General features: G+C 36.9%; 2 protein-coding genes across 3 annotated transcripts; one reads left to right on the forward strand and one right to left on the reverse strand.

The window, feature by feature from the left end:
* The first annotated feature begins 1,168 nt into the window (after nt 1–1,168).
* LOC140795410 (uncharacterized) lies at nt 1,169–12,788 on the forward strand. Its single transcript, XM_073147949.1, has 3 exons — nt 1,169–1,245; nt 11,297–11,367; nt 11,835–12,788. Exons 2-3 carry the CDS (start codon nt 11,299–11,301, stop codon nt 12,420–12,422), a joined length of 657 nt encoding a protein of 218 aa, XP_073004050.1. The 5' UTR covers nt 1,169–1,245; nt 11,297–11,298; the 3' UTR covers nt 12,423–12,788.
* A 3,317-nt stretch (nt 12,789–16,105) lies between these two features.
* Nucleotides 16,106–20,016, reverse strand: LOC140794617 (uncharacterized protein At5g49945-like). Of its 2 annotated transcripts, none has more exons than XM_073146719.1 (3): nt 19,007–20,016; nt 16,894–17,097; nt 16,106–16,809 (listed from the first exon to the last, which is right to left on the reverse strand). In XM_073146719.1, exons 1-3 carry the CDS (start codon nt 19,946–19,948, stop codon nt 16,582–16,584), a joined length of 1,374 nt encoding a protein of 457 aa, XP_073002820.1. In that variant the 5' UTR covers nt 19,949–20,016; the 3' UTR covers nt 16,106–16,581. The 2 variants fall into 2 exon arrangements, with proteins under 2 accessions (XP_073002820.1, XP_073002819.1); XM_073146718.1 differs by having other exon boundaries at nt 18,989–19,999.
* Between the last annotated feature and the right edge of the window lie 579 nt (nt 20,017–20,595).

Genomic DNA, 20,595 nt, shown 5'->3' on the forward strand with positions numbered 1-20,595 from the left:
TCCTATTAGGAAATGAATTCTTATTAGAATCTCAATTGATAGTTGTGATAAGCTTATATGCAGGGGATATCCACATTGATTTATTACCTATATTGGGTTAGTCAATTTAGGTAAGATGATCAATTAGAGTCTTATTAGAAAATAAGTTCCTATTAGACTCAGCTAGAATCAAAGTTGTTAACCTATTTAAGAGTTATTGCATGAGAAATAAGGAATGATTGAATAAGAATTATTTGAAATCTCTCATTTTTTTTTCAGGCGGTCTTATTTTTCTCTCTCTCTCATTTTCTCCTACTCTATTTTAAAATTCTTCTCTAATCTCTTCTACTTCCTCTCTAAACCTCTCTCATTCTTCAATCTTCACTTTTCATTGGTTATTGTTGCTGTTCAGAAGATTTCAGTAGTGAAAGAGAATCTTTGGGTGCCCAAACGTAAAGAGGAAGAATTAGTTTTAAAGTAAAAGCACTACTATTCCATTTATTAGTAAACTTAAATTCTAAAATCTTTTCTTATACCATATCTTAGGCCTTTCTACTGTCAACATACCTATTTGAGAGTTGAGGAAGTTACTGTCTTATTTGAGTAGTTTTCTCTCCTTCCATCTAGTAGTTATCATTTTAATTAATTAACTTATTATTAGTTATTACTTACTATATTTTATTTTAGTTACTTGTTTGGATGGATTGTTCTCCAAAACATTGCATTCATATTAGATTTGCATCACTAGACATACTAAAACAATATAGCTGAAGCTCAGCATTATATATTGATATCTGATAGAGGAAAGAAATATTAACATGATTGATATGGTTTGAAATTGTTTCTACTCCCACGTATCAGCTCAGACTCCACTGGCATGTTTTATGCTGATTAGCATGATCATTGACTTCATGCTACGCATGCTAGCTGCTATATATACTTTAGGGGCATCCAGATTTTGGGCTTATAATCAGATGATGGGCTTGGGTTAAATGGAACTTTGCTGGGAAAGTACTACATATATTTTATGTTATATTGTGACATTCCGCTCCAGTGTAAAAAAAATTAAAAAATTAAAAATTAAAAATTAAAAATTAAAAAATTTAGTGAGCGCACGTGCCCGGCACGTGCCTTATCTCTTCCCCTCCCTCTCTTCTTTTCTCTCTTTTTTCTTTTCTTCTCCCTCGCGGCCGCCATTCTTCTCTTCTCCTCCCCGTCGTGCCGAGGCGTCGCCGGAGCTTGCCATCGTCGTGGATCAACTCGTCGGTAAGTCTCCTTCCGACTTATGAGATTAATTTGGGTTAATAATTTTGGTAGTGCCTTCTCTCTTCCTTCTTCCTCATCGTCGGCCTCGTCGGGTGATTGGCCGGCCGGCGGCTTCGTGCCTTCCCGCGCTGGCCCCGATAGCTTCACCACCGCAAGGGGGAGTCGTTGGAACCTTGCTTCGGGGCTCTCGTAGCCTGGGCGACGGTGTGGGCCAACTCCATGGCCGGCGGCCATGGAGGAGCCTTTCCCCTCGCCGCCGGCCACCCTAGCTGGCCACTCGTGCATTGTGCACACTCCCCTCGACCTCCTCATCCTTCTAGCATGGGTCTTTCATTGGCCTTTCCGGGGACTCGCCGATCCGCTCCCCGCGTCGCCATCGAGCTCTCCCCTCCATGTCAATCGTGCTTCCTCACCGGTCGGCACCTCGTGTGCCTTTCCCCCCGGCCGGAGAGAAGGGCCAGAAGGTGAGTGGCCCGGCTGTCGGTGTTGGCAATTGCCGGCAGCCACTCCCTACCTTCCCTGCATGCCTCGAGTGAGGATGGGAGGTTGGCTGTGAGGCTGGGCCGGGTGCGGCCCAGCCCATCTCGGGCTTGGGTTGGGTGCGGCCCAACACAAGTGGTGGGTTGGGCTTCAGGCAGCCCAGCCCAAGTTTTGGTGGGTTGGGCTGCAGCCCAGCCTATGTTGTTTGGGTTGGCCTGCAGCCTAGCCCAAGAGCCTTTTAGGCATTACAAGCTTAGTTCCTGGGCCCAATCTGATGGACTTGTATCGGACTCTTGGTCTTTGAGGTAGCCCAAGTCGAGTAATTGCTCCCTAATTTTTTTAAATTACTTTAGGCATGTTATTTAATTATTGTTGGCAAACTTGCCTTAATATTAATTATTGATAAATAATAGTATTGTGAGATATAGTAATTGACATAAATTAATATTAATAAATGGCGATAGATGAGAGTACCACTACAAATTGCTTTAATGGGAATTTATCTCTAATTAGAGTTTGATAACTATATTAGACATGCGGCTATATTTAATGAAGTAAATTAACCCAATGTGGTATATTTTATTTACTTTGAATCGACACTAACTAGTGGAACGGTAAATATGATGAGAATTATATTAATAACCGTTAATAGTGCGTCAGACCATCATAATTAATATACCAACTCTATTGGATTAATAAATGTAAGAATTTTTGGATGGACCTACCCAAACCTATATCGGATGTCAGTAGGATTTAATTATTTAGTGGTAAAATTGTTATGCTCATATTTTATTACTTTCATTATCGAGTGGACTCTGTACTATGCAAGGATTATCCATGGCGCGGTTGAAGTTGATTAACTTGGAAACTTGTCAGGCAAGTAAATCCTCCATAGTCTAGGAATAGTGTAACATTGATGTGATGTTGACTTTATGAATTCATGACATACAAATCACACGTGTGCAAATATTAAGTTATTGTTCAGCATAATTATATTTACTTTACTGCTTCATAGTTATTCATAGATTGTTAGTGCATACCTTGAGTATGATAATTTGATGTATATGTCATATGATTGATGATGTTGATTATTGCACTACTTGCACGTATTACCACGTAGTTAAGTCCTAACTATGCAGTGTCCTTCACTAACTCAACCCGGGGTTAAGGGTAGAGTTTATTGTATAGTGCCTATGAGATAAACGGTCTACGGCTGAGGTCGTGAGCCTGAGTGGCATTCAGGCAATCATACTACCCTGTAAAAGACTAGACACTAGTGATATGAAACTATGATTGAGAGGTAGGAGTCTTAGACCTACCGGTACCCGATAATGCATGGTCATGGCGTCTATTGATGAGTTGAGAGCTTTTGACTATCCTACTGTGGGCGATGATGATTGTAGAGAGGGAGATATGAGCTTACGACTAGGGTTCTTAGTCTGTTGGCCATAGACAACCAATCATATGTTGCGTTGTCAAGCATGTATGGGCAATAATACCGCTAGATACCTATTCTCCCTTGATGTATGAAATGATTGGTGAGCATGTGTTTATGATGTGGTGGATAGCTCGATGAGCATATAATGATGATTTATGGCTATGGCTCTATGGGAGCGTGAGAGCAAGGATTTGATAGTTTAAACAACGCATATCATGTATTCTCTTATTATTATATGTGATTTATAGATGTGGACATGATAGACATGTTGCATGGATGCATTATTATGATTATGTTGTCATACATGTATATTTTGTGACATCTTTCCTTACACTACTTTTAGACTGTAGAGGTGTATACTTGCTAAGCTTTGTACTTATCACTTTCGGTGGAAATGTTTTTAGATTAGTTAATGACTCCGAGTCTGTAAGGAGTTGGTGAAAAGTTGGTCATAGTCTTTTTTACCTATTTCACTTTATCCTATTTAAGTTGTATAGATATGTATTTTGGGGCTTATTGTGGTCTGTGGTATTTTGGGTTTCTTTTGTTGTATTATTTGTAGAAATGTGGGGTCTTTATCTTGTTATTGTGTAGAAATTTGATCAACAAGTCATGTGGAAACCACGTGGGTTCTATCCACATGGGAGGCATGTGTATTTGGTGGCAGATGTTTCAACATGGTATCAAAGCCTAGGTTTTAACAAATTATCCGGTAAGCATTCCAAAATACTATCCATACAAGTGACGTATAGGAAAACTTTGAGACTGCGTAGGGATGGATGTGTTTGACATTAGCGATATCTAGGTGTTACTTTTGAAATTCATAAACTAAATGAATATGAATTTGGAAATTATGCTGGTAAATAAGTAATGCGTTGTTGCTTATATAAATTAGGTTATTTGCCTGCTAATTATCTTTAGCATTGTGAAGTCATATGTGTAATCGGGTTAGAAAGTAAAAGTTGAAGGATTACATTTTTGTCCTTCATGTGTAGTGATTTATATAAGAAATGATATGAAATTATATCTTGAGATCTTGATATTAATCAAAAGAAAGTGAGCTATTGATGAATGCTTTTGCCAATTTTCATATGTACTACTATTTTGAGTTTCCTTGGTAGGGTGTGGACCCTATCCCGTATCACGTGTATTCTGTAGTAAGTGGATCTAAATCATCTCGTGATTAGTGTAGTGAGTGGTTGGTTCGTTGACTAGATTTGTAGCCAAATTCATGAGTTCTTGATGATAGAGTTGTTATTGCCATCGTCAGTGCATACCTTTGGCCTTTATGATGTCTTGGTGCGTCCAATGTTTTGATTGGAGGCGTAGTGAGTAAATCGATTATTGAGTTAATTGAAATTATTCTGTTGTGAGACAAATTAGTCGATGTGGAACATTAGGTGATGGACTGATTGCTAGCACGATTATCACTTGTCTGATATTTCACGGTGCACCATATTTGTTTTGAAGATGCTTTTTAAAGTTTAGTTGGTTTTATGTTGTTTTATTTTATTTTATTTTCTTTCTTTTCCTTAAAAAACGATGTATTATGTTTTTATGGATTGGCTTTTATGATAAGTGACTATGATACACTTAGGATCTTTTCTTATTGCATTAGTTATTTAGTTTTATTAAAATAAAATTTCTATAGGTCGCGTTCGAACACAGGCGGGGTCGCATTCGAACGCCTTTGCGAAGGCCTGTGTCAAATTCGCAAATACATAGAATTTATATTGTGCGTTCGAATGCGGTCGGGCGAGTTCGAACGCCCGCATTCGAACGCCTGCATCACGTTCACACATATAAAGATAGAGCTTTTGGTGCGTTCGAACGTGATCGGCGGGAATCCTCTAAAATTAGGGTTAGCCTCTATAAATGTGGATGGCAGCCAATTTCATAATGCTATTGAAATATTGATTTTTTGCATCCTATCTTCTCTCTAGACTCTCTCCCTCCTCTTTCTTCACCATCCTTCCACTTCTACCGTTGGTAAGGTTTCTCTTAACTTCTAATCTTCCTCGACTGTCCAGCCACTCCTCTTCTTTGGGATCTCGACCACTTCGTTCCCTTCATCTACATCCCTTAATCACATTCACAATCCACCTTCATCTCTATATCTATCCATAACCCTAACATTCACTCTACCCGTCACCACCACCATCACCCATGTTATTCCATGTTTTCGTCCCAGTTGCAGTTCGAATTTGCGAAAGGCGTAAATACGAAAGTTGTAGATCAGGAGGTTACAAATCTAACCCATTTGATTTCGTAATTTTCTGACTATAGGAGAATATTTGACGAATAACTGTCAATTTAGTGTGTTTAAGGTTGGAAAGGTGATTTGATGGTGAGTTATTGATGTCTAGTTGGAGGTCGCCTTGGTGTAAGGCTTTTTCTGAGTACCAACTAACTAGTCCTTAGTGGGTGCATGTTCGCCGCCTTTGTTGTCTAAGGTTTTGGTTGGGTTTTGGTAATGTCTAAATAATACTTGAGATTATATCAACTTTTAATTAATGATAAGAATGTTAGAGAAGTTAATTTCATGATGCCTGCTTGGATAATTTAGGTGATATTGAAAAGCTTTAGGTTATTGGTCATGGAACTTGGAGAGTTGGATGACTAGTACTAAGTTAAAATCTACCAGCAAGTGAGAGCTGACTCATGGTTAATTCAGATTGGTGAATGATATTAACTTTCTTGTTACTAAGTATCTGAATTCTTGATTGTTACCTCAAACGAAATTTTTAATTATTACATCATGATGCTAAAATATTGATTGGTTACAAGGACAATTCAATCATTGGCTGGTGTTTGTTGTATTTAAATAATTGAGATGATAGGACTTTTGCACATATAAGTTATGAGGGAGCATAACTTAAACTTACGGTTATTGTCAATTTTGTATTATAATGATTAAAGAGCAAGTGAAATGCAATATTAAGTAAGCCTTGCAATGGTTATGTTTACTACAGGCAGACCAATGTATAAATGGTTAATCTTGCATCCAGCTATTTCTGGAACAACTTAATAAGTTGAGTATGTTATGCTTGAGTTCTCTTAATGTTTTAATAAATACTAGTACAGTTATTTGCAATAAAGTTTGTGATAATGAAGGTAGGCGGTGATGAACTATTGTTTATTTGAATTGAGATTATTAAAATGTGTTATTTCTTATTTATTCTTCAATCTAATTATGGGTAAACATGGCATAATATTTGATACTGTATGGGACATGGATAGCTCAGTGAAGAGGGGTACTAGCTGTCGGTGTTCACTTTTCTAGTATAGGGTATTAACCAATAATAACATGAGGATGAGGAGCAATGCATATGTTATGTCTAAAAGAGAGAAAAAGAGAATGGAGTAGAAGAAAGAAAGGAATTTGATGCAAGACTGTTGGAAATCTTATAGATAGCTTGAGACTACCCGATTATTTTGTTGCCTGCATACTATATAGAGCTGAGACATTAGAGATAAATAACTGGTAAAGATGAACTAGATATGTAAAATTGTACCATTAATGAGGATTTCACCAGTTTAGACTTGGAAAAAAAAAAGAAATTGTTAGAAAAGGAGCCTTATGAGGAATGAATAAATTCTTGAATGATAATTATTGAAAATGATAATATTTAAATTCCTTCCAATTAATAGATGATGATCTCCTTATCACTGCAGAATTGGAGTATTGTGACCGAATCATTGTCTTGTTGATAAAATAGAAGGTGTCATGAATATGTATATATATATGAAGTAAACCTAGTTCCACTTGTAGACATGGAAATATGAATTGAATATCTTCGAGAGGAGAGCTAACCATTATTTATCTATTTGGTTTAATTAGAAGATGCTAGTTAGTGACCAAATAAAGTTGATATGATGTAAAAATTGGAGTATATGTATATAAAATTTCAATTACCGAAAGATGAGTACGGTAGTGACAGAATATGTAATTCAAATTTTTTTACTAAACATTATCTAAAACTTTGAAGTGTAGATAATGCAATTATTTGAAAGTCATTATAGTGAAAAGAAATTCTTTTAAGTGGTGATCACTGGTTGTTGTTGTCATCAATTTATGGTTAAGGTGTGGCCTACTTCCCTTAATTTGTGGGTAGCAAGTATAAATCTTCTATTGGTAGAAAGTCTAGTTGACCATTATTTGAAAGATTTAAAGTGTTAAGGACATGTTAATGATAAATTAATGTTGTTGGTAGACAGGGAGATATAATTAAGTTGTAAAAGTAGACTCAATGTTGCAAATTGTTTGGATTACCTTGATTGAATTTGGAGAGAAGTATATATCTTGGTTTTATTAGGATAAGCTTTATGACCATTAATTTTAGGTGATACCGGATGATCGTGATTCTTTGCCTTATTTAGTTGGCCTGATAATCTTAATCCTTAGATTCTCATCCATGGTAAAGGAATAGATTGTTTTGTTGGTGGAATCTGAGTTAAACCTTATAACTAAAGCTCTTATCGTCATAATACCTTGTCGTATGGTGTCCTAAGCTGGGCGCATAGTAGGGTGAGTATTCGTGTGCAAATTCGATTTTTGGGGATCTAGAGCAGGGACTCTATGACCTTTGAAGTACCTAGGTAATGATATGTAATGTAAGAGTTTTGATGGTACATTTAATTCTTTTGCTATAAATGGTTTTCCTAAGTGATGATTTAATATTGATAAGTTGATTAACTCGTTAACTCAGGATGTTAGTTATTAAGTTTCTGATTTTGGATTTTGTCAGTCAATCTTGTGCCGCGATTGCAGTTATCTTTTAATTTCGAGGACAAAATTCTTTTAAGTGGGGAGTATTGTGACATCATGTTACAGGTAAAAAAATAAAATTTAGTGACTCCCTCTCTTCTTTCTTTTCTTTTCTCCCCCGCAGCCGCCATTCTTCTCTTCTCCTCACCGTGCCGACACGTCGTCGGAGCTTGCCATCGCCGTGGATAAACTCGTTGGTAAGTCTCCTTTCGGCTTACGAGATTAGTTTGGGTTAATAATTTTGGTAGTGCCTTCTCTCTTCCTTCTTCCTCATCGTCGACCTCAACGGTGATTGGCCAACCGACGGCTTTGTGCCTTCCCACGCCGGCCCTAATAGCTTCACCTCCGCAAGGGGGAATCGTTGGCACCTTGCTTCGGGGCTCTTGTAGCTTGGGCAACGGTGTGGGCCCTCGTTGCCGGCTACCCTAGCTGGCCACCTGTGCACTGTGCACACTCCCCTTGACCTCCTCATCCTTCTAGCATGGGTCTTTCATTAGTCTTTCTGGTGACTTGCCGATCCGCTCCTCTCGTTGCCATTGAGCTCTCCCCTTTATGTCAATCGTGCTTCCTCACCAGTTGGTCGTGTGTCTTTTCCCTCAGTTGAAGAGAAGGGCCAGCAGGTGAGTGGCTCGGTTGTCGATGTTGGAAATTGCTGGCAGCCACTCCCTTCCTTCCCGGCATGCCTTGGGTGAGGATGGGAGGTTAGGCTAGGTGCGGCCCAACCCAAGTGGTGGGTTGGGCTGCAGGCAGCCTAGCCCAAGTTTTTGTGGGTTGGGCTGCGGCCCAACCCATGTTGTTTGGGTTGGGTTGTGGTCTAGCCCAAGAGACTTTTATGCATTACAAGCTTAGTTCCTTAGGGCTTTGGGCCCAATCTGATGGACTTTTGTTAGACTCTTGAGCTTTGAGGTACCCCAAGTATAATAATTACTCCCTAAGTATTTTAAATTACTTTAGTCATGTTATTAAATTATTGTTGGCAAACTTGAGCCTTAATATTAATTATCGATAAATAATAGTATTGTTAGATATAGTAGTTGTTATAAATTAATATTAATTAATGAGGTGATAGATGAGAGTACCACTATAAATTGCTTTAATGGAATTTATCTCTAATTAGAGTTTGATAACTATATTAGACGTGCGGCTATATTTAATAAAGTAAATTAACCCAATGTGGTATATTTTATTTACTTTGAATCGACACTAACTAGTGGAACGGTAAATATGATGAGAATTATATTAATAACCGTTAATAGTGCGTCAGACCATCATAATTAATATACCAACTCTATTGGATTAATAAATATAAGAATTTTTGGATGGACCTACTCAAACATATATCGGATGTCAGTAGGGTTATTTAATTATTTAGTGGTAAAATTGTTATGCTCATATTTTATTACTTTCATTATCGAGTGGACTCCGTGCTATGCAAGGATTATCTGTTGGCACGAGTAAATCCTCCATAGTCTAGGAATAGTGTAACATTGATGTGATGTTGACTTTATGAATTCATGACATACAAATCACACGTGTGCAAATATTTAGTTATTGTTCAGCATAATTATATTTACTTTACTGTTTCATAGTTATTTATAGATTGTTAGTGCATACCTGAGTATGATAACTTGATGTATATGTCATATGATTGATGATGTTGATTATTGCACTACTTGCACATATTACCACGTAGTTAAGTCCTGACTAGGCAGTGCCCTTCATTAACTCAACCTGGGGTTAAGGGTAGAATTTATTGTATAGTGCCTATGAGATAAATGGTCTACGCCTGAGGTTGTGAGCCTGAATGGCATTTAGGCGATCACACTGCCCTATCAAAGACTAGACACTAGTGATATGAAACTATGATTGGGAGGTAGGGGTCTTAGACCTAGCGGTACCCGATGATGCATGGTCATGGCGTCCATTGATAAGCTGAGCGCTCTTGACTATCCCGCTGTGGGCGGTGATTGTAGAAAGGGAGATATGGGCTTACGATTGGGGTTTTTAATTTGTTGGCCACAGACAATCAGTCATATGCAACGTCGCCAGGCATGTACGGGCAATAATACCGCTAGATGTCTATTCCCCCTCGATGTATGAGATGATTAATGAGCATATGTTTATGATGTAATGGATAGCTCGATGAGCATATAATAATGATTTATAACTATAGCTTTGTGGGAGCATGAGAGTAAGGATTTGATAGTTTAAACAATGCATATCATGTATTCCCTTATTATTATATGTGAGTTGTAGATATGGACATGTAGATATGTTGCATGGATGCATTATTATGATCATATTGTCATATATGTATATTTTGTTACATTTTTTCTTACACTACTTTTAGACTATAGAGTTGTATACTTGTTGGGCTTTGTGCTCACCACCTTCGGTGGAAATGTTTTCAGATTAGTTGATGACCTCAAGTTCGTAAGGAGTTGGTGAAAAGTTGTTCATAGTCTCTTTTATCTATTTTACTGTGGCACGCATGTATTTACCCTATTTAAGTTGTATGGATATGTATTTTGGGGCTTGTTGTGGCCTGTGGTATTTTGGATTTTCTTTTATTGTATTATTCTTAAAAATGTGGGGTCTTTATCTTGTTATTGTGTAGAAACTTGACCAATAGGTCATGTGGAACTACGTGGGTTCTACTCATGTGAGAGGCACATGTATTATGTAGCGGGTGTTTCATATATACTAGTCAAGCCTCCCAATTGCCCTTGCCCATGGTTGTACCAAATAAATTCAACCTCATAGGTTTGTTATACTTTGTGCTTGTTTTCTACTTTTCTCTTTTCTCTTTTCTCTATCTCTATCTCTATCTCTTCTGATACTAGAAGTGTAGATCCTCATACGCAGTATTTTGCTGTAATTGTGTATTCTTGCTAGTTTGGTACTAATTTGTAGAAAACAATGTTTTAAAAACTGTAGGCAGTAGGCAGGCAGTCAGGGGGTTGCCTAGCATCTAGGCAATAGGCAGGAGCCTAGGTGGGACCAGAGAACTAAGGCAGTCATATAATGCGGAAGTTATCAAACCTCACTCTCTATATGTATCTGCAAGAAAACTTCTTGTTCCTTGCATAGAGGAAATGGTCATTATTGTCACCACAAGAGTAGTTTTCGAGTAGTTAGCAGAAGCTTTTCTAGCTGTTGCTCATCCCTCTAGCGGTGATCATTGCGAAACATTACAACGAAAAGAAGAAGAGAGGGAGAGAGGAGAGAATACAAGAAGAAAGCCCACTTAACTGACTTGCTATTGTACATATATTTTCCTCTGCTGCCTCAGGAATTATTTTAGATCTCTATTTCTTCTTTTGAATTAGTTAATCTTATCTGACAGACTTAATTTCTGCATGTAGGTATGTTGGTGAAATTATCATCCTCACCTTTACTTAGCTTTGAAGCTTCTGCATTGTACTTCTTTTCATCTGTAAGATGCTTCATTCAATTTTTCATCTCAGTTTTAATCTTTTAGTTCTCCCATCTGTTGCTATTCAGAGGTGCATACAAGTTTTATAATATACAACAAGAACAAGCTGTTAGTCCCAACTGTATGGAAGGTATATAGCATATCACCATTGTAATATAATAGCATAAATACGCGAGAAAGTTCTGCTGAAATATAGCATGGTGTTACGTCAATCTAACTAGAAATAGGAGATCTTGGGAAAAACTTTGGTTTACCTTGAAAGCTGATGACTTTTTTCTCTCCCCTAAAGAAGTGATTTTGCTGATTATCACCTTTGTGGAAAGTGACAGGCACTTGAAAAAGGGCCTGATTCAACATATTGATGCGTAATCGTATTAATTTCAACATAATACCAATGCTAACAAGTTGATCTGTTGCAGATAGATTTTATCATTTGATTGTACTGTTTGCTATTTTTCCTCCAGCAGGATGCTTCAACTTCAACATCAAATTTGGCACTGCCTATCAGAAAATGTGGAATTAGGACTCATATCCTACCATATATTGTAAGAAACCGATCTGAGAATTTATTATCTACAAGAAGAGGGTGGAAGATACTTTCAGTTGATCAAGCACAGTATGCAGTACTGGAAGATGATGAGAAGAAAACATGGGAAGCGTCCAAACAGATACTCTGTGGTTTGAATTTTACAGTTGAGGAATCAGATGTGATGCTTAAAAAAGCATTTGGATGGGCCCATTCACCCTATTGGGGCGAAGAGAGACGGAAAGAGGTTCCAAGGATGGAATCCGTAAGTGAAGTACTTGAATACATCAAAAGTTTTGGCCTTTCAAATGATGATCTCTACAAATTACTCAAGAAATTCCCTGAAGTCCTCGGGTGTAATCTTGATGAGGAAGTCAAGTTAAACATCGGCACATTGGAGAGGGAGTGGGGAATAAAAGGAAAAGCACTTCAAAATCTTCTTCTAAGGAATCCCAAAGTTTTAGGCTATAATGTGGACTGCAAGGGTGACTGCATGGCACAGTGTACCCGGTGTTGGGTCCGATTTTAGTATCTGTCTATTGATAATGTGAAGCTGAAGTATAAGTTCAAGATTAGACGAGCTTATAAAGGCAGCCAGCTGATCTATTGAGAAAACTGAAGATCTTTAACGGCTGTGGCAGATGGATAATCGTACTACGTTCAGCACTTACGGTTGTTTCCCAGATCATATCCCATTTCTTAACATGTTCTTATCATACATTGGAAGAACTTTTGGTCTGTAATTTCTTTTTCTTTTTGGCTGGTTGGAGTATCAATTGAACTCCATGAAAGGTGCATATTTTGTACAAAATTGATGATTGAAAGTAAATGTACCAAAACAATATTTGTTTATATACTATCCAATATACAGAAAAATCGTTTTAGCTTTCTTCTAGATCCTCGGACATAGTTGCATTGAAAGATGAATTTGCTCATACTCTATTAATAGAAATTGTAGTTTCCTCTCTTCAGGTTAAAGCCGTCTAGCTCAAATAACTACTTGGATTGACTGCTGGAGATTCTTGTGGACTTGGAGATTTATCAAAAACACACTATATTTTATCTTTTTTATTATCCACGTTCTACTGTATAATATTTATTATTTGACCTCTGCATTTTCTTAGAAATGCCTCAAAAATAATCTGATTTTGTTTTAACCTAATAGCAGCTAACATAATAGAGAATATTCCGATAATTTTGGCATAGTTAGAATAGGGAGATAACAATTCCTATTTGTTATTATCAAAATAAAAAATTTATTTTAGAAATAACTATTCGTATATTCACTAGTATTATAAAATAAGAGTGTAATAATTACTTTTAATATGATATAAAATAAAATAAAAAAGATGAGAAAAAAGTATTTTATTTTTTATAAAATTACGATAAATATATTTTAATTTGATACAAAGTAGATTGATGAGATAGATATTAAGGGTAAATTAGTAATTGAGTTAGTGTATGGTATAAGATGTAATTTTGATGAATAATATTTGTATTCTTAAATGCGGCTATTATGATGTTTAACTGTTATTCTAAAATAAAGTATTGTATTTCATAATAAGAAAAAAATATTCCTAAAGTGAACTAAGAGTTTTAAGAAAAAAGTTATTTCCATTTATTTTTACCTTAATCTAAAAAAGAATTATTCGAGAGTACTAAAGTTATTCAACTGTTACTCTAACTCATCTATATGAAAAAAAATTATATTTGATAGCTACTTTAACTCATCTACTTGATAATTGATCGCAAAAGAAACTAACAACAATGTATTTTTAAAGCATTTTAAGCAAAACACGTAGGCCAAAAGATAAATATCTATATAAAAGGGAAGTGACTGTAAAAGCAAAAGGGTGTTTTTTATTATTATTTGACATCTCTATCTAGAGTTACGTTTACAATTTTATCTCTAACCCATCAGAAGTTAATATATCCAGATGTGAAGTATTTTAGTTAATTTGGCTAGCTCTATTCAGATCAGAGCTCTCCATGGTGATGTGGTGAGCACTTCATAGAAGTGGACAGACTCAGTTTAGATAAACTTGGCACAGGAGCTAAGTGTTCATCTTTAGGGACTAGAGGACAATGACCTGATAATGTCTAGGGTTGTTTGCTGTCCAACACTGGGACTATAAGAGGGACACGTACACTGTTCTCTCTCTTTCTCTCTCTCTTAATAGTTAATAGTCCTTCATTACCTTTCCCTTCTCATGGCTAGGGTTAACTTCTTGTTTGCAATGTTCTTCCTCATCCTCCTTGTTCAGGTCAGCCATCTTCTTGGAGTTGGTCTCTTTGACTACCTTCTACTACGACTTTTGATTTATTTCATTATGTGACCTGTAATAATTCTGTGTGCAGATGAACATAATCAATGGTGCATGGGCAGGAGTTGAGCACATAAGTAAGGCTATAGACGAGTTAATATTTCAGCATGACGTTGTCTAATTATTAGTGAATTAGTTTTAGGGAAATCTTCTTCAGTAACATTACTAGAGAGAGTGATAATTCTCAATGATAACAAGGTGGTCATATCAGAAAATAGGAAAATAACTTATACCAGTCATTAAGTATGTCCTTTTACAGCTTAAGGTATATAGATCAGGAAGAACTCGGATGAGCATTTCACTCTCAAGAAGAGTGCTTTAACAATCAAGACACTCATCATGAATGCTTTATTAAATCTTTACATTCTTGGGGGGAAAAAAATTTCTAATATGTTAAAGAGTGATGTAAACCGTGTTGTATGAAATGTAATTTTTCGTATATTTTCAAAAACTTAAATCACATCTGGATTTTTAGAAGAGAATTATAATCATATCTGACAACATTATAATACTACAGATTGCCCCGCAAGGTGCGACTACCGATGCAGCAAGGCGGGGTGGCACAAGGCGTGCATTAGGGCATGCAACACCTGCTGCCAGCGGTGTGGCTGTGTCCCGCCGGGAACTTATGGGAACAAAGAAGTCTGCCCCTGCTATGCTAACATGAAAACTCATGAAGGTCGCCTTAAGTGCCCTTAAGAACAATAATTATGCATGCATGCATGCTTGTAGATATATCACCTATATACTATGTCACCTATAAATACTATGTCATCTAGAATATATGTATGTTAGGTCACAGTGTGATCTCTGATGTCGTGTAAATCAAATAATATGAGTGAAGTTATATAGCAGGTGCATGCAGACTGTAGAATAAATTTGAGCATGAGGTAGGTTTTGATGTTAGTTAACTTGATAAAGATCAGAAGAATAATTAGACTATGTCAATTGAACTTTCACCACAGTAACAGCAGAAACCTAATGAAAACTAAAGCGCAAACATTGGTTAAAGGCTAAAACTATCAAAATTTTGGATCATAATTCAAAAAAATATATTCTAGGGGTCAAAATTAGAACGAACTGAAACTTTGAACCATGCTTTTACTGTGGAACCAAACCAATCTTGATAGAGAAACAAGGAGATGCCTACATGGAAAGGAAAAGGGAATAGATAACAGTTCAGATTAGTGGTATTTTCTCAAATTGGACAAAATTTAGTCAGTAAAAGTATAGCAAACTTACAATATTCATAGATTCCTACAGAAAGATGGAATCTGCATAATTTATCCATCTCAATTGTATAGTACCTGTAAACTTGAGAGTTGAGAACACTATTAATACTGCTGTAAAACTAACAGCAAATAGTTAATGAAATTGCATCATCACAATGATGGAAATCATAGGGTGAGACAAGATATTGTATCAATTGCATGATCAGCCACTAAAATGCATGAAACAATTAAGAAAAAGACATGAGTGCCGTAATCTTCAATTGAGAGCTTAAAGACGAATTGCATTCAGTTAAACCTTGCAAATGACAACTAAAAAGTCATTGAAGCTTATCATATATACTTTAAGAAAAGAAAATAACAGAGATTGTCAAACCTACAGTTTGTGGACCTTGCTTTGCAATATAATACAAATATAGCTTGAGTCTGGCATGCATCCAGAAATATAAATCTTTAAATTGATTTACAAGGATATAAATTTAGAAATATAGATACACTCAAGTACAATATGCTACTTCCACGTGGCACGAGCTCTAGCCTATAGGTGTGATAATCTTTTCATTAAGCAACAAGGAGCACCTGCTGGATATTGTTCGTGCACCACAAAATAAAATTACATCAATTTTAAGGAACAAAAGAATGAGTTCGAGATCAAAATGGAACTAAACAGCAAGTGATATAATGAGAAGAGTGAAAGCCAACAAGCAGTCAGTACTACTAAAGCTGTTCTGAACAGTTATAAGGGAAACTGGAGGCTTAGTCATCAGGAGATTTGATGCTTAGAAATCAAAGATGATGAAAATAACTCCTCACTACCACAGGTACTACTGCACAATAATAGCAACCTGCACTAACAACAACGAAAGTGGCAGACTGTAATCTACAACCTGCACTAACAACAACGAAAGTGGCAGACTGTAATCTGCAACCAGCTACATAGTGGAGTAGTATTTAAAATCCCCAACTAATTTCTAAACATTTGAAATATCTCCTGAAGAACTTCTCTTTTCTTTGGAAAAAATAATGCACAACCCCATCAGCAAGTCAATAGTCAGTAGAAGAAAGGACTAATGATGGAACAAATTTAGGCTAAGGATCCAGGTAGAAGAAAGGAGAGCAAATTGTGAAGCTTAATTTAAGACCGGGGCATCTTAACCCTTGGTGTTGCCTTCTTCATTTGTCGGCTGTGCTCTTTCTCCTCCTTTCTGCGAAGTACCTCAGCACTCAACTTTGTCGCTGCCTCCTTCATGAGCTTCTTCTTTTCTGCCTTCTTCTTTTGCAGCAATTGCTGCCTAACATTCTGGAGTTCTTTATATGCCTCTTGGGCAGCCTTCACTCTAGCTGACTCAGTTTTAGAGCGAGCCTGCAGTTAGCATAGAAATAAAAATGATGGCACTTAGGAAGTGAACTATTTTGAACCCAAATATAATCGAAGAAAGTTACTGACATGAGAGCTTAATTTGTAGCGCCCAATTAAGTCGATGTAATAAGGTACAAGGGAGACCAATCTCATCATATCACCCATGCTGTTGGCATCTGGAAGTACAAATTTGAACGTGAGAATTTTCTTATGAGAGACAGGTTGTTGGTCAGAAAAATGGAGCGAGATGAACCACTTCCCAAACTTCTCAAATACCCTATCACCAAAGACCTACAAAGAGATAACAGTTAATACAGGGAGAAGATATGCTGAATACAACACTAATCTTTAGTAATGCAAATCAGATGACTAGTGTATGTTACAGTAGGTCTACTTCCATTTTTTACTTACATTTCTTTTTAATAGTCCTTCAGAATGATCGTAATTCATAAAATGACAAGGTGAGAACGGTAGAGACTGGTTTGAAGTTTGAACAGATGAAAGGAGATGTTTCCATGAAAAGCAAACTTGAAGAATAACACAGTAATTCCTACATTTCTCAAAAGTTGGCTTTTACTAGAGATGATATTTCCAACTTGATACATATCCAATCAACAACAGGAGAAGAATTAGACAAATGACAGCTCAGAAACAGAATAATTTCATCCTTGCTTTACTGGTGAATAGTTAGCAAAGGAGTTTTTCAATTTTACCACAAGTTACATTTTTTCCACTTAGTTGCAAGTGACAATTCTTGTGAATGTCCACAAAGAATAGAGGGTTCATTGTAGACTAACTGCGAATCCAAGTTTGTCTGAGGCAATGGAAGCATAAAAATATAAAAGATACTAGAAATATCCCCTAGGGAGCTATATCTTGCAAGCACCAAAAAAGGCACAAACATAACACTAATTTTTCTATTTCTTAATTTCTTCTTGCTTACAAATACATGATTGTATGCATTTATATGAACACATTTGTGTCCCTTTATATGACCGACTCATGACCTTTCAACTGTTATAATTCATGATATATTGAAACTCTTGACTCCTAGACTTACGGCCCTTAGGTTCTTGTAACCTATGTCTTTTCAACTCAACTATGACTCTTAGACTAGTATTGACTTTGACTATGACTATAACTTTGACATTATCTTGACTCCACATAGGATGCAATTGACACTAACTAAAATAGTGAATTACATTTCTAATCATAGTTCAAAGTTTTGGTTTCAATTTTAGTTTTGGCCTGGTCGAAAAACAAATCATTTCAGTCAGTTTCGACCAGTTTCAGTTCTAGTTTCATTGTATCGGTTTTGGATTTATTTTAATAAATGATCTTTTTTATCTTATGTTTTCAATGTATCACACAAAATCTAATATCATTTAAGCAATGAGGTTGATATTGATTAGGTACAAGTATGTTTCAAATCAAATCCAACTTAGAATATATAACATACATTAAAAAAATTATTATTAGGTTGTTTCAGTTGGATGCTAAGTGAATTTTGGATTGGATAGAACCTAAATGCAAAACAGTTTGAAGAATGTCTCAGTTTCAGACAAAACTTCAAACTATGTTTCTAACAAAATCTTGGGCAAATATTTAAGGAGAAGCTTCAAGATGCTCAGGGGAGCATGAAACAAGATAAATCATCACGAAATATTTACTAAAGCAGCAGAAGAGCGTGATAACTCTGCTCATTGTTTCATCCAAGGTAGATATACCCCTTCAGAGTACATTAAATAAGGTCCACATATTTATAAGGTAAATCAGACTTATATTTGTGATTAAGGACAAGAAAAATATATATAAGTCTGTTCAGAAGGGAGAACACCCACCAAAGTTCTATATCCATTGCTTAAACATCAAGGGAGGTTCCAAATCGGCAAATAGCAACATCGAATCAGCACACTTCCCTCAGGGAATTTAACATTTACACAACTTCCCTCATCAACTAAAATGGTTCATTCGATTTCACAGACGTGTAGTCTTCTATTAGCATACATATCATAGATTATAGAAGAAAACTGCCTACCTAGAAAATTAAGCATTTAACCAGTTTAGTAATCGTTGAAGTACTATTCTAACTAACTACTGCATAAGTCCATGAACTGATATATTTTGCGGCATCAAAAAATTCAAAGAGCAAAATCTTAATCTCAGAAGCTGAGTATAATACCAACAATGGAAATTGCACCTGGTCAAGCACAACATCAGTGATCAGATCCCCTGCGACCTCTTTCGACTCCGCGATCACCAACAGCTCATCCGCAACCCACCTCCTTCCCGTAGGAGCTGCATTCACCACCACAGCAAACCGCCCAAGATCCTTGGCCTCCTTCTGCATCGCCTTCGCCACCTTCTTCGTTGCAACCGCCAAAATGACGTGATCCATCGCCTCCTCATTCATCATCACCTCAAATGTAATCGTATCCTTCTTCGCAAACATTACATCGAACACCTTGGCTACAAGATCATACCTCCTCCGCAACTCCATCGTCGCAAACAACCCCTGGCAATACCGCCGGCCACTGGCGTAAAACTTGAACACGTCATTCCCTTCCTTGAGGAGAAGCGGCGTGTCCTGGCCATCGCCGGTGCCCAAAAGGCTGAAATTTTTGTCAAATATGGAATCTTTGGCGGCGAATTTGGACGCCCATGCTAGGGCGATGGCCTCGTTGTGGCGCTTTCCGGTGAAGTAGTTGATAGAGAAGAAGATCAAGAAGGCGACGCAGGAGATCTCGATGGTATAGGAGAAGAGGAAGGAAGAGGAAGTGGAAGGAATTGAGTCGGGAGACGAGGTGCGTTCGGTGAGATTGGAAGGGATTGGATCTGGAACGAGGAAGGGGATCCCTTCGAACTCGTCCTCGTCCCAGATATCGACAGTAGGAGGAGGATGTGGTAGTGGTGGTGGTGGTGGTGGTGGTGGTGGAGGAGGAGGAGGGGAAGGAGGAAAGGAGGAAGAGAGGGGAGGAGTGGAGGGCAGGAAGGTGATGGCCTCGAACTCGTCCTCGTAGGCGGTAGCGACATCGTCGGAATCGAAACCCTCGAACTGGGCCGCGAGGATGGAAAGGTGGGAGAGGAGGAGGGGAAGGACAAGGATTCCGACGAGGACGTGGATTGCGCTCGGATTCGCCATGGAATGCTATGGGTCGAGGTTTTCTTTTCGATAATAGTGTGCATCAGTGACTAAGACGTACTACGTGTAACGTACAAATCACACTCTATATTTTATTTATTTTATAATTTATATTTCGTCTTTAAAACTTTTGTAAGCCAACAATTTATTTTTTCTAATAATTTTTGACTTAATACCTTAGTTAACTTAAACGGTACTATAAAAAAATATTTTATTATAATAAATAAAAAAATTTATAAATATCTAAATTACTCGTATATTTTTTATCATCTTTTTTTCTCCCCAAACAAGAAGAATAAGAGGAGGAGGAGAATAGTATAGATATTTTAGTAATTTAGTCGACGTTATTTAGCCAAAATAACGTTAGGGTGTTAAATTAGAATAAGCAGTTGAGTTTATAAAATCTTCAAAAACGATGCATGAGTCACAAAATAGATAAAATGTAGGATGTTATTTATAAAAATCTATATTTATAAAGATAAACTATTTGACACTACAAGTATTCTTATATTACATGCTTACCTCTAAGAAGTTATTCACACATTTACCTTTGCAGAATATCTAATTATAAAGCAAGTAATAGTTAAAATTGGAGGGAAATACTCATAGGTAGGCTATAATTTGTAACTCTTGTGAACTTTTAGCTA

Source organism: Typha latifolia, chromosome 9, assembly GCF_019914945.1.
Source record: "Typha latifolia isolate L0001 chromosome 9, TyphaL0001v2, whole genome shotgun sequence".
Classification (NCBI taxonomy): Eukaryota; Viridiplantae; Streptophyta; class Magnoliopsida; order Poales; family Typhaceae; genus Typha; species Typha latifolia.

What these genes read in the sequence shown, in the direction of transcription:
- LOC140795410 (XM_073147949.1), top strand. Translation starts at nt 11,299, where the DNA reads ATGTTGGTGAAATTATCATCCTCACCTTTACTTAGCTTTGAAGCTTCT. An exon ending in CATTGTACTTCTTTTCATCT is followed by an intron (nt 11,368 to 11,834) that starts GTAAGATGCTTC and finishes TTCCTCCAGCAG; the next exon opens with GATGCTTCAACTTCAACATC.
- LOC140794617 (XM_073146718.1), bottom strand. Translation starts at nt 19,948, where the DNA reads ATGGCGAATCCGAGCGCAATCCACGTCCTCGTCGGAATCCTTGTCCTT. An exon ending in AGGTGCAATTTCCATTGTTG is followed by an intron (nt 17,098 to 18,988) that starts GTATTATACTCA and finishes ATCTCTTTGTAG; the next exon opens with GTCTTTGGTGATAGGGTATT. An exon ending in GCTACAAATTAAGCTCTCAT is followed by an intron (nt 16,810 to 16,893) that starts GTCAGTAACTTT and finishes TGCTAACTGCAG; the next exon opens with GCTCGCTCTAAAACTGAGTC.